The 17126-nt window shown below is 42.9% G+C and overlaps 1 protein-coding gene across 4 annotated transcripts; it reads right to left on the bottom strand.

Annotated features, from left to right (window-relative positions):
• Positions 1 to 805: 805 nt before the first annotated feature.
• Positions 806 to 16367, bottom strand: LOC118236543 (regulator of G-protein signaling 14-like). 4 transcript variants are annotated; one of them, XM_035435017.1, is made up of 15 exons: positions 16103 to 16367; positions 11883 to 11904; positions 10152 to 10312; positions 9257 to 9349; positions 8898 to 9041; positions 8169 to 8345; positions 6671 to 6785; positions 6352 to 6410; positions 5637 to 5846; positions 4721 to 4797; positions 4111 to 4237; positions 2547 to 2628; positions 1854 to 1909; positions 1606 to 1717; positions 806 to 1224 (listed from the first exon to the last, which is right to left on the bottom strand). In XM_035435017.1, exons 3-15 carry the CDS (start codon positions 10302 to 10304, stop codon positions 878 to 880), a joined length of 1752 nt encoding a protein of 583 aa, XP_035290908.1. In that variant the 5' UTR covers positions 10305 to 10312; positions 11883 to 11904; positions 16103 to 16367; the 3' UTR covers positions 806 to 877. The 4 variants fall into 4 exon arrangements, with proteins under 4 accessions (XP_035290908.1, XP_035290906.1, XP_035290907.1 ...); XM_035435015.1 differs by lacking the exon at positions 16103 to 16367 and adding an exon at positions 15359 to 15616; XM_035435016.1 differs by lacking the exon at positions 16103 to 16367 and adding an exon at positions 12503 to 12716.
• Positions 16368 to 17126: the final 759 nt, after the last annotated feature.

Below are 17126 nucleotides of genomic sequence, written 5' to 3'. Positions count from 1 at the left end.
CACCCCCAGTCATACACTCACTCGCAGTCACATACTCACACCCTCACCCCTAATCACACACTCACACACTCACCCCCAGTCACACACTCACACACTGACCCTCAGTCACACACTCACACACTCACCCCCAGTCACACACTCACACACTCACCCCCAGTCACACACTCACACACTGATCCACAGTCACACACTCACCCCTAATCACACATTCACACACTCACCCCCAGTCACACACTCACACACTCACCCCTAATCACACACTCACACACTCACCCCCAGTCACACACTCACACACTGATCCACAGTCACACACTCACCCCTAATCACACACTCACACACTCACCCCAGTCACACACTCACACACTGATCCACAGTCACACACTCACACACTCACCCCCAGTCACACACTCACACACTGACCCTCAGTCACACACTCACACACTCACCCCCAGTCACACACTCACACACTCACCCCCAGTCACACACTCACACACTCACCCCCAGTCACACACTCACACACTGATCCACAGTCACACACTCACCCCTAATCACACACTCACACACTCACCCCCAGTCACACACTCACACACTCACCCCTAATCACACACTCACACACTCACCCCCAGTCACACACTCACACACTGATCCACAGTCACACACTCACCCCTAATCACACACTCACACACTCACCCCAGTCACACACTCACACACTGATCCACAGTCACACACTCACACACTCACCCCAAGTCACACGTTCACACACTCTCCCCCAGTCACACACTCACACACTCACCCCCAGTCACACACTCACACCTAATCACACACTCACACACTCACCCCCGGTCACACACTCACACACTCACCCCCAGTCACACACTCACACCACTGTTTCTCGAGATAAGTCTGAGCAGAAGAAGGATCCGTCAGGCCGAGACAAAGGGGAGAGGCTTTGAGCATCTGAGTCCATTCTGTCGGGAGCAGCCATGCCCACTGCTCCCTCTTCTTCTGACAGCGCGGGGGCCCCTGAGGGTGTAGGGGGGCTGGCGGAGGTGGGACTGGGCTCCTCGCTCCCCCTGTTCTCCCCCTGTGCCTCCTCTGTTTCCTCCTCGCCTGCCGCTGGGGGCAGCTCCAAGAAGCTGGGCATCACCAGATGCTCCTTCCTCAGTAACGACCGCTGGTCATCCATACTGCACCACTGCGCCCTGGAGAGCAGGGCAGCGAGCGCTGAGAGAGAGAGAGAGGGTGATAGAGAGCATGGGAGAGAGAGAGAGAGAGAGAGAGAGAGAAAGGCAGGAGGAGAGAGAGAGGGTGAGAGACAGAGAGAGAGAGAAGGGAGAGGGAGGGAGGCAGAAAAGGAGAGAGAGAGAGAGAGGGAGAGAGAGTTAGAGAATCCTTTTTCCTCTTCATTAAGCCGTTTCAATTTAACCACAGTACATGTCAGAACTGAAACAAAAGCAAGACTATCTATAGTATATTTCAGTGATGTCATAAGTCATGCATGTGGGGAAAAAAGCACAAATAGCCAATTGAGTTCAATCTAATTTGCATAGCACTGTTACACAGATATCTGAGTTGGACGCGTACGTTTCCCTCAGAAACACCCACCATCCCTGTCATAGGTTTTCCTCGCCGCAGTAATTCTCGCCCTGTGAGGTCTGGCTCGGGTTCCGATTGGCTGAAGGCCCTCTGCAGTTTCTGAGGTAATCGCTCCTCTACGCTGGGTGGGGGACAAAAAAAACATCATTTGCACTGAAAAAAGTGGGAACGTTCCGCCTCTGACATGGTGGCACAGCGTGCTTACCTCATACATCTCGATATGACGCAAACGTTTACTTTACGAATGGGTTACTCACCTGGAAGGTGGAGCCGGGAACACTGCCCGGAGGACTGCCACTGTGGGGGAGTTCACCTGGGATGGGCGACAGGTGTGGAAACTATTCAGCATTAGATAGTTTGTGCAATTGGAACTTTTATAAAAGACGTATGAAAGAAGAAGTTATAAGAAAGCAACTTTTGAGTCATTTAATATGTTTAATGTGAAGTTGTATCTAGGCATAAAAAATATGAACTTTTCTTCCACTGTTTTCATCAGGTAATCAAATGAAAGAAAATAAATTGTTTATATTAAATAATTAATAATTATATTTGTGTTGACATTTTACTTGAAGTAGGTCTTCGTAGTACTTTTCTTATAAGCAGTACATAGTGATATTGGGTGATATTGAAAACGATAATGTTCATTTTATCTGTGGGTCGATATTAGATCACCTGTCCGCAACAAAATCAGTCTTCTCTTGCCATTTTAAAGCAGTGAAGTATATCTCTGACCAGATATACTGTATTTGTGGTGCTACTGCGTAGCTGTCCTGGTTCTAATTGGTTTCTGGCACATTAACATCCTCTACTTTCTTATTTATTTATTGATTAATTCTTCGAGTGTGGGGTGTCCAGAAAGCCATTGGTTGGCTGTTTGGGTAGGTGGTACTGTAGGTGGTTGGTACAATCTTGCATGCATGAAAGCTAGGAATCTCAGGCGGCATACTGGCCTTTCACTCTGTCCAGAAGCAGCGTCTTGTTCGCCAGAGGGAAAACCAGCATGTCCATTTTCAACGGCTCCATGCAGCCACTCTATAAACAGGAAGTGCATATGACACACATCTGCATTAACCACTTGTGTCTACTGCCATTCAATGGATATAAATTACTATACTTTCAATGTGCTGTCTGCCAGACTGGTGAAGTGTATGTTTCCCAAATTTATTTTTCTTTCTTGGCTACTATGTTTATATATTTTTCCTGCATCTTGATGGTCTTGTGAAAAAGAACAATTCTGAGCTTCCATCATTTGGAAATGGGAAATCAATCTGTCTGTCTTTTCAGAAAATCTAAATCTGTGAAGTACCTGTTGGAAGTGGCTCTTTCAATGATTGTTTCTTTTTTCATGTAATTTACTCCTGTCTTTTCTTTCTTTTTCTTCTTTTCTTTCTCTTTCTTTTTTACAATGAGTAAGCTAGAAGCTAGCAGTGTCTGCCTAGACAGCATTGAACTTCTCCAGTATCCAGTAAAGCCGTTCACTGTAAATGTGCAAGAAGGGTCTGCTGGTTGGCTCATCCTCATTAGGGCTGTGTTCTACTGTGTGGCTAGGCCCCACGACTCGGTGTCAAATCCAGACCGTGCAGATTTCCCAGCCTGGCAGGCAGCGCAGCAAAACAGCGCGTAATTGGCTGTGGCGTCGCTCCAGGAGCGAGGAATTTCAATTGGCGGTGACACGCGCGTCTGAGCGTCTCAGTCCATGGCGGACCGCGGGCATCAGTCAAGCGCTCGCGCTGCCTCCTGCTCGGCGTCGGTGAGCTTTGAGCGGCTGATATCACACGTGTCTGAGGAGAGCGCGTACTTATCCATGCTCTCCCCAGACTGACAGAGGAGGCTGCAGCGATGCATTTAAATGGGCCTTTCCAAATTTGGAGAAAATAGCGGTAAAATGACAATAGAAAAAAAGAAAATATAATGCACACGATGCACACTATGTCTGCCTCCCTGAATAAGGGCAGCCACAAAATACATTTTTATTATATCAATTCTACCTCACAGTAATTCTGTTGAGCAATTTTGTACAGACATTATATAAGGTACATATATTATATGAGGTACACGCCAGACATAGGTCCCTTTTTTTGTTGCATTCTGTAGATCTCCTCCCCTGTGGGTACAACACAGGTAGCTGTCGTGACTTAGGAGAACATTATGAGTACTGTTACAGTCTGTAGAAAAAGAGATTAGCGTATAACTCATGGACAAATTCAATAGTGCAGGCGGGTGATGCAACAAATTAGATATGGTACGGCAGAGGGTGGGGATATAGCAGTGGTTCTCTAACTCAGTACTGGGGTACCACTGTGAATGCTAGTTCTCATTTCAACCACAGTTCTTTTTTTTAATCAATTAGGTGCTTTTCATGTCTAGAGGGATTATTTACAGTAGCCACATTATGTCAGAAAGAGCTATGCACGCCATGACAAATTAAAAGTGGTACCCCAAGACCCCAGGGCTGAGTTTGGGAGCCACTGTGCCAGAGACAGAAGGGAATGGGCGTGTCTCATCGTCACTCACCACGGTTAGCACGACATCCTGGGGTCGAAGGTCATGCTTCTGCAGCACCATGGACAGCGCCTCCTGCAGACTCTTGCTGGACTTCACCACAATTCTCACTCTGCTCTCCATGAAGGCAATCTCCACACTGAAACACACATCATATAATGAACTATATTACCTTTTTTACTTCGCCAATTAGAGCTAACGGATGAGGTAAATTCATCATCATCAGCATCACCACATGAGCCAGTCTTAATAAAGTTAAACATGAATTAAACAAGAATTAAATGGCACTTTTCACAATCTTAAAGCACTTTTCTGTGAAAGCTCACCTTAATCAGAACAAATAAGCTGCACCCATCTACTCCATGGCAGCCATTTTGTATCTTTGGCTACGATGGAGAGGGAGGGAGCAAACAAACCATTTAAGCCGTCTCCGCCCTGTGAAGGCCAGACTACACTCTGAGACACATACCACCCCCAGGCAATGCCCCCGCTAATCTCCCATCTTTTCCCCACACACCCAAGTGAGAAGTAAGGGAACCTCTCTCTGTCTAAACGACCAGGACAGAGAGAGTAGGGCAGGCTCAAACGCAGAAGGCCCTCGGACGCAGCCCCAGAGACTTACGCAAAGGTGACGCGGAGCTCCAGGAGGACCTGCTGCTCCCTCAGCACACTGCTGTCCTGATCCAGGGACAGTGGCTGCTGCAGAGAGACAGTGGGGATGAAGACTCAATGGAGATAAACCCTGACCCAGGACCAGGCAGACTCTTCCACCTCCTTCCCCAGTCCCCTGGTGGTGGAATGACCTGCCTGGCTGCTGAAACACCACCTCCACAGACAGTTTCTAACCCCCCGGTTACTGTGAGACCAGGTCAAAACCTAGTATATGGCTGGACCGGCCGACCAATGGTGTAACTTCATTCATTCACGTTTGTAGCGCTGGCCCCGCTGTTGCGATCCAGCCAATAAATTCATAAATAAATAAAAGTGCAGCTATAGGACTTCCTTTATTTATATTATTAAAGCTAGCTCTGGTTTCCTGTAAAATTATTTTACTGTAACATTATGCCAAGTGTTCTTGCACTTCATATTACATTCAGTTATTTTATTACTGAGTTTTTACCAACTTTGATATTTAAATGTCTACAGTGTTACTGTCTACTGTGTTTTAGTGCCTGTAGTTACGATGTTATTTGCTCTTGGTGTTCTTATGTGACTGAGATCATTTAAACCTTACCAGTAATGAAGTGTGATTGCTGTTCAATATTGGGAAGAATTAAAAAAGAAGTGCTTGTCATCTTTAATCTCAGACTAGTGGGTATTTAAAAGTGAAGCCATGCTGGAAGTTTATTAGGAACAGAGCAAGCCTCACATGCACAGATGTAAGAGTGTTGCTTGGGTCTTTGAAATGATCTATAGACAGAAGTGTCAAATGAATACTGGAAATGCAAAGAGTAGGATCTGAGGGGTAAAAGAGGAGGTGAAGGGGGTCCAGTGATGCCCCTGGTCCAGGACACCTAGAGCGGACGTGTGAGATGCACCTTGTCCTTGCCCTGCAGGTAGAGGGTGATGTCACAGAGGTCAAACCCCCTCTTTTGGCAAAGCACCCTCAGCATGTCCCTGATGGTGACGCCGGGGCGGGCGGGGGCCAGAGAGGCCGTCCCGTCGGGGAGGTACACGCAGCAGTACTTCTCCGTCTGCCTAATCGCGACACGCCCCTGTTCTGAATCCCTGGGGCCGGACACCATGCTCTTCCATGGGGGAGAGGAGAGAGAGAGAGCTGTTTTATGACCTGCCTGATAAAGGTGCTCATAACCAAACCACAGTGAAGGGAGGAGTCAGTCAAAAGTTCAGAACCATCTCAACAGTTCATTAAGCATAGCAGCTCTGTTACTGGGGTTACAAAAGGCACTCAAAGCCCTTGAATCTGTGAGGATTACACTCACTGATGGTGTTAAGTCCATGTGGAAAGTCCATGGCTCAGAAAGTAAAAGTCCTGCCATGTGTTTCCACCCAGCTGACTTCACTAATTAGTTCTGCCTCTGTGCTATTGAATCCAGGTGACTGGATCAAAGTACTGGGAGGACTTTTACTTTTGAACCTGGATTTTCCACCTCTGCCCTTAAAAAAGCCTCCATCGCTCAGACCCTGTCCCTCCTCCTGTCCAATGAAGGAGTGCCACCACTATGCCGTGAAACAGGGGGTTCACAAGGCCCAAAACCTCCCTGCCCAATCCCCAAAGCAAGGGTCCCTCACCTGCATGGCCGAGTTTACACGCTGGCCCCCTGAGACCATGCACCGTTCAGACAGCTTGGCTGCAGCAAAAGAAATTACAGTTAGCAGGCTACTAAAAAATATAGAATCATTATAAAGATAATGTCATAAATTACACCCGATTGCTTCTAAGTACAAGCTTATTTAACCATTTATATTTACCGATAGAATTAAAAAAATTACAGAACAGAAAACCATATAGTCATGAGTGCAGCCTGAAAGCCTGCTTTGATAAGGACTGGGCAGGTAGGGAGCCTAACTCTGGTGCCATTTGCCCTGCTTCAGGCCTTTAATCACACACCTTCCCATGATCTTCTCTGCTGGTCACCTCTGTCCCACACCGCTCTGCTCTCCTGACCTCTTCTCCTCTCTGCCTCCATTTCTAGATGTGAACACTTTCCAAGCTTTACCTTATTCTTGCGTAGACAAATACAAATGCACACAATGTAAACACTCACTTAGACACACACACACATATTCACACTATGACACACACTCATAAACACACAGACACACACATACACACACACAGAAATCCACCCCACGATACACACTCATGAACACATACACACACCCAGAATCTAAACCACGACACACACTCGTACACACACAGGCTATGCTGATTACACATCTCCGGAAGAAAGAGTCACATTGTTCCCCTTCATCCACCATTCAGTTTGATTGCAGGCTCAGTGCCCTCTGCATAATTCGTCATTATGATTGGCTCCTCAGATTATGTTATCAGCAGGACCTGCTTCACAACATTCCACCTCCTCCTTTACAATTAAGTGTCTGTGGATGTGTCATTTCCTTCTTTACACTTAAGTCTGTTTGTACCGAGGTCACCTTCTTTGTTAAACCCAAGGGCGCGTTCAGCCCCGACAAAACGTAGCAAAACGTTTATTTAAACGGAAACGGTGGTGCGTTGAACATCCTGTTGTGTTACGCAAGCATTGCAACTATGGCAGCTGAGAAGGCCATTCTTCGCGTTATTTTCGAAGAATTTTCGAAGCCTGATGAAATTGGTTTAAATACGTGTTTAATACTATAAAAAAATACTATACGACAAACATGTCTTCTAACCTATTCAATTGTTGCATACACCAAGCTGCAGTGGATGCATTTGTAAAGGACTTCAGTTGGATCCACAGTGCACTGCCTTTTTAAAACAGCGGGGTTTATATACACGTCGCTGCTGATTGGGTAACACCTCTGACGCCCACCAAGTGAGAAAACGTACCTCAAAGCCCGTTGCACACCGTTTCACACCGTTTCGAGGAAACATGTCGTTCAACCCGGAAACCATAGCAAAACGGTGCACACCATTTTCAGACTGAATGTGCCCCAAGTCTTTGTGTAGGATGAGGCCCCTCCTTTTTATGTTTTAGTCTTTGTGTATACATGTCACTTCCTGCTTTATGCTTTAGTTCTTTTGTGTTAACGTGTCACTTCCTTCTTTAAAGTTAAGTCTTTGCATGCATGTGTGTCGGCCTTCTCTCACACTTTAATGGGCTGCTCAAATGGGAGGTGAACTTTTTCTATGGTTTTATCCTGAGACCAGCTAGACCAGCTCGGCACCCCTGCCTCCTGCCACTATTGACTTTCCATAACTAACCAGTGCCTGCCCGCGGCAGATGGGTTCCCCCTCTGAGTCCGGTTCTGCTCAAGGTTTCTTCCTGTTATCAGTCAGGGAGTTTTTCCTTGCCACTCCTTTGTTAAAAGCGCTATACAAATAAAATTGAATTGAATTGAATCCTGGTGCACCGTGTGTACCGTATTTCTTGGTGTAGATGCATCACCTGGCGTTCACTGCTGAAGCTGCAGTCAGAGCCGGTGTTCTGCAGTGCCCCGAAGTTTGTGGACCGGGGACCAAGCCCTGGTAATGGCCGAGCCTCCATTTCAGCAAGCATGCATTTCTGGAAGAGCTGGGAGCGTTTGAACCGAGTGTAGCTGTCAAACTTCATCAATTTGAAAATCTGCAGGAGAGAAGTCAAAGGAAAATGTAACACAGACATTTTAAATTATTGCTTCATGCAGAGCTATTAATGCATGGAATTACTCTACCATATTTCTTACAGAGTTAGAAATTATGGGATCCTTCCTGGAAAAAATTATACATTTACTCACAGAACACTAGACACACAACAAATCAATATCAACTAAAAGCCCTGTTCTTGGTACAATACTCATTCTTAATTCTTAACAATAATTATTTTCAATAAATTAAAACATATATTTCACAAATTTCTTAAAAATTTCATTCATTTTCATTAAAAGTAATTATAGTAATTATCTCAGTAATTTTTCTTAGTTATAATCTACTAAACTGAAAAAAAAGTTGTCACCATAAATACAGTTTAATTGCTTAAACCATAACATCACACTGCAATTGAACCATTTTATCATGTTTATCTGTATGTCTGTACAGCCACTGAATGGAGCATGTCTATCTGTCTGCCTGCCTGGCTTTCTGCCTGCCTGCCCACCTGCCGGCCTGCCAGCCTGTATGTCTGTCTGTTTTGCATTACCTGTTGCTGAGCCTTATGAAACATGTCTGGTGTGGGAGTTTGTAGGTCACTCTCAGTTATGCGAGCTGTCTCATCGATGTTGACGGCATGGAAGGCACTGTCTGAGAGGTAGTTGTCAAAGATGGATCGAGCTTCTCTGGATAGCTGAGAAACAACAGACAAATAAATAGAAACCATTGGTATCACGGTACCATTTTTTTTTTTTTTTTTTTTTTTTTTTTTTTTTTTTTTTTAGAGTTGACTATGCATAATTAAGCAAGAGCTTTATGCACTCAACACTGTCACAATATCGTTGTCATCATCGGCATCGGCATCATCATCATCATCTTCTTCATTACCATCAATATTATGCAGCATACCTCCTCTTTCTGATGAGCTTGTATCTGGCTGAACTTCTCACATGCCCGCCAGAATAGGATGTTCTCAGCGCTGACTTCTGACTTCAGGAAAGCCTGCAATGAAATCACACTTTTAGCCCCACCCACACAAAAAAAGACTAGCTAGCCAGTTCACCGGTCATCCCAGTAGCCTGACCCGAGCTGACCTTTGAAGACAAATGCATGGTGGAAAAGGTTTTAGTGCATTGCCATCCTTGCACATTCTGTTCTGACACGTACTACTTTGGAGATTGATTATGGACTGTAATCTTTATATTGCGCCATTGATTTTATCCTGGATTTAAGCCTAGGCTTTGACTGGGTGAGTCAAGAACAGGAATTTTATTATTTGTCCCTTTTTAAATCAGTTTAGCATAACTTTGTCCTGGGCTTGGTGTTAGGGCTTTGCTAAAATGTTTCACCCAGTCCTGCTGAATTTACTCCTCTCCCACCAATTTTATTTATTAACCATGTCACTTAACCCCTTCTTAATTTAAAAAATATATATAAAAACTTTTGTCTTGGGATGTCAATAACACTATCCATCGGTGTAAATGGATTAAATGATAACAAAGGATAACCAGTCGACTAAGAATGTATTATCCCTAAAGGGGAAATAAACTTCTGTCTTCACCAAATTGTAAATCTACAGGTGATTAAAAACAGTGTACAATAAGGTCTGATAATGTTATTATATCATTATAAAAAAACATTTGTGTGATGCACACATGCCAATTGAATAAAATTAACTTTTTTTGTTTGTTTTTGTTTTAGTTAGTACGAGTAATAAATCTTGCTCATTCGTCTTCTCTTTTACCATCATGCCACAAAAAAGTGAAAGGTCAAGGGGGGAGGCTAAGGTGGAAGGTCGGCTCACCTCAAAGTAACAGACACCAGTGGGGTCCTTCAGAAGCTTCTCGAAGCTCACGGCCCAGCTGGCCACCTTCCCCGCAGCGGAGTGTTGACAGTCGTGTGGGTGGGGGCTACTGTCTAAACTGTGGCAGCTGCCGTGGTCCTCTGACGTGATCATGTTCAGCTCTGCACAAGTGAGACGCGAAACACGCGTGTGACGCTACTGCCACGCGGAAGTTCAACACGCAAACCAACAGGAATCTCAGACACACGATATGCTCACAGAACGGATGTGCTAATATCCAACTCACTTTTTGTGTTGCTGCTTTTGTGTTATCTTCAGCAAAGAGGGAGACTTAACACAGACTGTGCTGACAATAACACAAAATTTGCTGTCCTAAACTAGACATGGAGGTGTTAAAAAATGACTCATTGTGGATTTTTTTTTTAACACATCTGTTTTGAGAGTGCACATACAGTACTAGACAAACCTCATGCTTGTCAGGCTGCAATATTAACTGGCAGGAAATATTAGTTGTCCATACACTTCTGTTCTCAGCTTAGCACACCACAGTAAACTGATAACAAAGAGGATGACAGGCTGCCAGGTAACATGAACTCAGCAAGCTCTTCCTGGGCAGCATTTTACAGTAGCAAACTGCACATTCAAAACTGCAAGCCCTTGCTTGTTAGCTTTTTTGGTGCCTTGTTCTCAGGTTTGAGCACTTAAATCACCACAAGGTCAGTGACTGCAGAAATTAAGGAAAGGTAATTTGAAAATAAAACTGATTAATAGTAAGGTTTAAAGTCCTCAGTTAAGAATGTGACAAAATAGCAGTTCTATCGAATATCTCCCAACTTAACCTCTCTTACCTGATCTAGCATGTATATGTTCTTGGTGGAATGAATGCGTGAAGCAGAGCTTGGGTAGAGCCTCAGCTCTGAAGATCATTACCAAAAATAAGAGAGAAAATAGCCCATAACACACTAGCTTGCCACCCTCATGCTATCCCAGAATGCACCATGGGTGTGCTTAAAAAGTGAAGAGGAAGCTGTCAGAATGAGAAGGAAGCTAAGACCTTTCGGCGAATGCCGCACAGGGAACATTTTGTGTATAGGAACTGTGAAAACACCATTCATGCCTTTTTTAGGTGGTGGAGAAGTGAAACCAACTTAACGGTTAAAGTCAAAGTTTTATATTGTTCATCTTGAACTGCAAACAGAAGTGGGGCAGTGTACTTAAACTTTAAAACGTAAAATTTGTCCCTGGGGTTACTGTAAATGATGGAATTTTTAAAAAATTACAGTCCCCTTTTTTCGTGTACTTTTTTGGTGTGTTGTGATCTCAGGCCAAACCGAAAGGAAGTTGCTGCTACATTAACGTTTAGATCATCCAGCAGCAGGCTGACCACATCCTAAAAGGTTTCACATTGAGCGCACGTAGTCTGACACGTAGCAATCAGGGACATCTAACGTCAATGCATTTTCACTATCGTCCTTTAAACTTATTCCATTCAGCTCAGAAAGGATGAATATTTCATTCACAGCACTATAAAATAAAGATTTTTTTTTTTTTTTTTTAAATAAAAAAATAATAACAATCTTTTTTATTATTATTATTATTATTATTATTATTATTATTAATAATAATAATAATAATAATAATAATAATAATGAAACTATTCTATCAATTAACTATTTTGTGTGCACCTCAATTTTTATATAATTTAAAGGGTCATTAAAATGCCAATCTTACCACCGTCGGACACTGCCAGGACCTGCCAGAACAAAAAGAAAGAGAAGATCCATTACAAATATGGTAAAGTGTACGTTTACCAAGCATGTCTGGGGTCAGGGTGTAAGGGTTGGGAGACGGAGACCAAGCGCAACTGAACAGGGATCTTAATAAAGCGTCTCACTAAAAACTGAGCACGCCACAAAATCTCTTCCGAGATCGAGGAAGGGTAAAGATAAACGAACAGAAACGATTACCACTCCACGGGAATATCCCAACTAAATAAGGGAACCTCAAAGGGAGGACTCCCTACCAAGGGTGAGGAGTAGATAGGTTCTCCAAAACTCAGAACAAAAATAAAATAAACAATAGCCCAACGGAGGGAGCTGATGCAGACCCAACCTCTGGGCACTACACTCAAAAACCTCCGTAGGACTAACTGCACAACTCGCAGAACTGATCTCCTCCTAACTCTCTACCCCGTGATAATCCTGACGAAAGGAGTCATGGACGTGCTAAACCAGATACCTCGCTTGTATAATTTTCACGCAAGAGATTATTAACGCCTATGGGCATAATTCTTGGACGTGAATTTTATGTAAGGTACAAAGCGCTGAAAAGCACTGTTGGGTTACCAGTACCGGCTCTTGTGTGTAGATGACACTAAAGCACCATCTTTCTGTGAACCCACACCTTAAGTAACAGGTGCCGCAGTTAACGCAATCAACACGCCTGCCGAACTCTGAACCAATCAGCGCGGAAGGGGTCTGTAGGCAGAGTGAATTCTGCATGCCTACAGACCATTAACCCAAACAAGGTGACAAACTCTAATTAGAGAAGCAGGGGTGGAAAGGAATAGAGCAGAACGCTCAAGCCACCCTAAACCAAGGCTCAGGGGTCAGCATTCAGGAAATGAATGCTTTTCAAGCCCAGGGTTTTTCTTTTTAAAGCCCTTCATGAACCCTCCCCCCCCCCCCCCCCCCCATCCCCCACCCACCTACCTACCTAAATTAAATGTTCATCAGATTAGGTTAATGACACACAAGATTTATATACAGAAGTGTGAACAGATAGCGAACGTGTGCATGAACCACAAATTGTGAATAGCAGATATACATTCACGTGATAAAGAACAGGAAGGATAAATATTTATAAAGCAAGCCAGTTCTTGGTGGTATTTTGTGTCTGCCTAATTCAAACTGTATCTTCGGCTTTTGTTTTCGGAACATCTCTGCATAACCTACTTTCACTGGGCCAAAGATTCACCAGGAGCTCAGCTTGTCACTTTGCAATGCAAGCATCTAACATGTACAGTTTCGCTTAGTGTACACATTAATTAACTACCTTCCACTGTGCAAGCAAGGACACCATACTCCCCTAAAAGCAGTCAGTGATGAAAATCCTTTCTTCCATCTAATCCCAGTTTTATTGGATTAATCTATCAGCATGACGGTAAGTCCTGAAACAAACATTTTTATTGCTGACAAGCAGAATAAAAAATGGCACAAAGGAGAGTCCATGCTGGGACAGTGAACAGAAGTGGAAGGTCTAGCGGAGGGTAAAAGTTCTGCCATGCATTTCTTCCACCCATCAACTCAACCAACTGATTTCACTAATTACTGCTACCTCCGAGCTGAAGAATTGTGCCAATCCAGGCCATTGGGATAAAATACTGGGGCGAACCTCCTGAACCTGAATTTTCCACCTCTGACATTACTTTACATTACAGGCATTTGGCAGACGCTCTTATCCAGAGCGACGTACAACAAAGTGTATAACCATAACCAGGAACAAGTAGCCTATGTCGAAAACCCTAGAAAGAAGTACAGTTCCAAGTGCAGGGAACAACCGCATGCCCTGTATTCTGACAGGGAATAACAAAGGAATAACAACTACAGAGATGAGCATGTTTGCGTACACCAATCTTCAGTGAGCTGATAGTGGAAATTAGCACATGCGCTATGTTCACTATATCATACAACTCTAGAGCAGGGGAGAAATTGCCTTAACCGAAGGGAAACCAAAAACAGATCTGAGCACGCTCCATCTCACAAAAGTGAGACTTCGGGATGTGACAGGCTGGAGTCTGAGTACCAGGATGCAGGTGAGTTCCACAGATGTATACTATACTTCAGTATACATCCAACTGTATAAATGGATGCAATGTAAATGCTATGCAAGAGTTGTGTAAGTCGCTCGATCGAGTTGATAAGAGTGTCTGCTAAATACCTACAATGTAATGAAAAGATGCAATGAGATATAGCAAAGAATGAAAGGTCTGGCCATAGGTAATTTATATTGAAGCAATGGCCAGGTTCTGGAGATTCAAAGGATTTCTGCATAGCAAAATAGATACAAAGCAAAGGCTGGATTTACCATCATCCAGGGCTTGTCATTTTCACTCATTTATAATGCAACTTCAAACCAATACTTAATTATCTTATTAAGATAGTTATGAAAACATTACCATTTGGTTTCAGTAAAATATATCGGACCATGGAATATTACAACACTATGACACTACCACAAACCTTTCGGCACGGTGATTGGTGGCATGAGGTTTTGTTTATTTCTTTTTCAACCTATCCATTCTGGACAGAAGTGACAAATGTGCCAGTTTCCAGTACCTGCATTTGAATACTTGAAAATGAATTGGAAAAAAATGTGCTTTTTAAAAAATATAAATCTAAGGTTTGTATACTTAAAGTACAAACCATGTACTGCAAAGGACAAATTCAAATTGTCCATTCAAGAATACAAGTAGGGAAATGCGCATTAGAAATTCATATTTCCTCATTTTGGCAATGATTTGACTCCATAAGAAACTACTTTGACATGCTCCTGCCGTGCCTTTGAATGCTGTGATGAAACCACACCCATTCTTCTTAGAAACTATTTTCAGTTCTCAGTGGAGTCCGAAACATTAAAAGCCATAAAGCAATTGTATTAAATAGGTTATTGTCTTACACAAAAAATAGCTTTATGAAATTGTTGTGCATTAGAAGGTCAAATGTTGAATAGTCCTACCCCAAATCCCACTCCAGCTATCATTACTGAAAAGTAGCCAGTAGTTCTGAATGAAGTGGTAGTTTGGTGACAACTGCTAAGGAAGTGACAAACAATTCAATCAGTTAATATCTAGTCACTTTGAGATACAATAATGTATGTCACGCAAAGTGAGTAGATATCTATGAAAGGTGTGTAGCAGCCCCAAGGAGACAATTACATTGGTAAAATATGAAATGGTCAGAAACAGTCATGCTTTAAATACAGTTACACTGAATTATTTAATAATTACATCTGTAAATAATTTGACGTAAAAGCAAAATCTGCAATGATGGTTTTCCATCTTTAACTGAAGTTCCTGTTGGGTGAATGGTAGAATATGTGAGCGTTTCCACCAACCGGGTTGCAGTGTACTTATTTTCTTTGCAAAATGAGACAAATAAGATGGTACGCAGTACCAACTAAACTACAACAACTAAACTGACACTCACCCCGTGACCAATGCGCACTCCAAGGTTTTGAGAGTTCCTGAACGTGGCTCCAATATCAACAGAATCCGAAAATCCCAAACAACTCACAGCATTGAAAATATTGCAAAAGAATGACACATTACAACATTCTCTTCTAGAAACTTGTGTCTGCTGGCACTTCCTGTCTGAACAGGAAGCAGCCTTAGCAACATGCCACAAGAGGAACTTGTGTGGGCTGTGCACTCGTGTATTACTTGTCCTCATTTCTTCTTTGATTTAAAAACATTTACTCAAATGATAATCTGGGCTCTAAGATTGCTTATACTTCTTTTCCACCCAGGCACCTAGCTCGCTGTACTCTAAAGCTCCAATTATGTTTACTTACATCTGCATGTGAGAATATGAACCATAGACGATACAAACAATACATTTTGAGAAACAGTGCTTAGTTCCTCCTCTAGTCTCAGACTGTTATTGTTCTTTCAGACTGACTTTTCCTGGCATCCAGGAGGCTTTTCTTTTGAATCATCTTTGAAAATTTCCCATGATATTTTTTCATATTTTTTCAGTCCATGTTTAAAGTGATTATTTGCTAAACTAACTAAACTCTTGTAAGCATATTTAATAGATGTATTCAGCCCATTCTTTCCTTTGCTTTCTTGCCCTTTCATTTGATTCATGCATCCTAGCAAAACCTAAAGGTTATGATTGGATTGAGTGGTACCTGGATGAACAGATCAAGCAAACAGAAGGCAACACACTCACCTTCACGAGAGTCAGTGAGGATCTGATGAAGATGTCATATCCTCCATTCTCCCTCTCAGTCTTCAGTGCAGGTTAGGACATCTCTCATCAGCCGTGGGCATTCATCATGGCATCTCTCTCTAGATCTTCTTTCCAAGCCGAAAGAGATCGAATGCAGACCGAATGTAGCATCCGTGATATCGTTCACATCATTTCCCAACACACGTAGCTGTAAAGTGTGAACCTCAGTTCATCTGGTTTTGAAGAAGAGAGAATACCAGCCGTTCTTTTCTCAGCAACTCGAGAGGTAACATTTGGCAGTAGGATGTAGGAGCAACCACAGCAGCACAGAACAAGGTTTTCAGATCCTTGTCTGTGTCTCTTCTGACTACTTTTACTATGTTATCATTGACCTTGTCATTGGAGACAAATATAGATTTGAAATTATGGAAATTTGATAGAAATTAGATGTTGGAGGCATTTGGTATCCATTTTCTACATTGACCTCTTCATTTCAACACCTTACCACACCCAGTCTCCAATAGATTATTCAGGAATCTTTACCAGAGGTATGAATCAACTGAACCGAGGCAAATGTTCGTGATTTATGTAAAGTCTATATGAGGCATTTTCTCCTTGATATTTTCAAAAAAATATTTTTTGTGTGGTTCTTAGGTAAAAAAAAGATAATATGTTTGTAAAGAAACATCAAGTGACATGGCACCGAAAATCTCTCCTGACATACAATAAGAACTGTTTCCATGGGATGTGTCCTATGATGGCAATATAGTTTTCAGTACATTTTCAGTCACATTTTCTTGTCATATATCACTTCTCTAACCAGCTGCTCTCAACTGTCAACCTCCAAACCTCCAAAGTGTGAACTCTACCCTTTTAAAACTTTAAAGTTGTTTTGAAAAATGAACCTAGAGCTAAGACCTTTCGTAACCGTGGATTACCAGCTGAGCTTTTAGGACACATCACAGCAATCAGCCCATCCTCCAGTTTGTCCCTTCACAACATTAGAATAATGCACCCCTTCCTC

This window comes from Anguilla anguilla, chromosome 9, assembly GCF_013347855.1.
Source record: "Anguilla anguilla isolate fAngAng1 chromosome 9, fAngAng1.pri, whole genome shotgun sequence".
Taxonomy (NCBI): domain Eukaryota; kingdom Metazoa; phylum Chordata; class Actinopteri; order Anguilliformes; family Anguillidae; genus Anguilla; species Anguilla anguilla.
The sequence above is the reverse complement of the archived record's forward strand: the minus strand, read 5'-3'. Positions and strand labels throughout refer to the sequence as shown.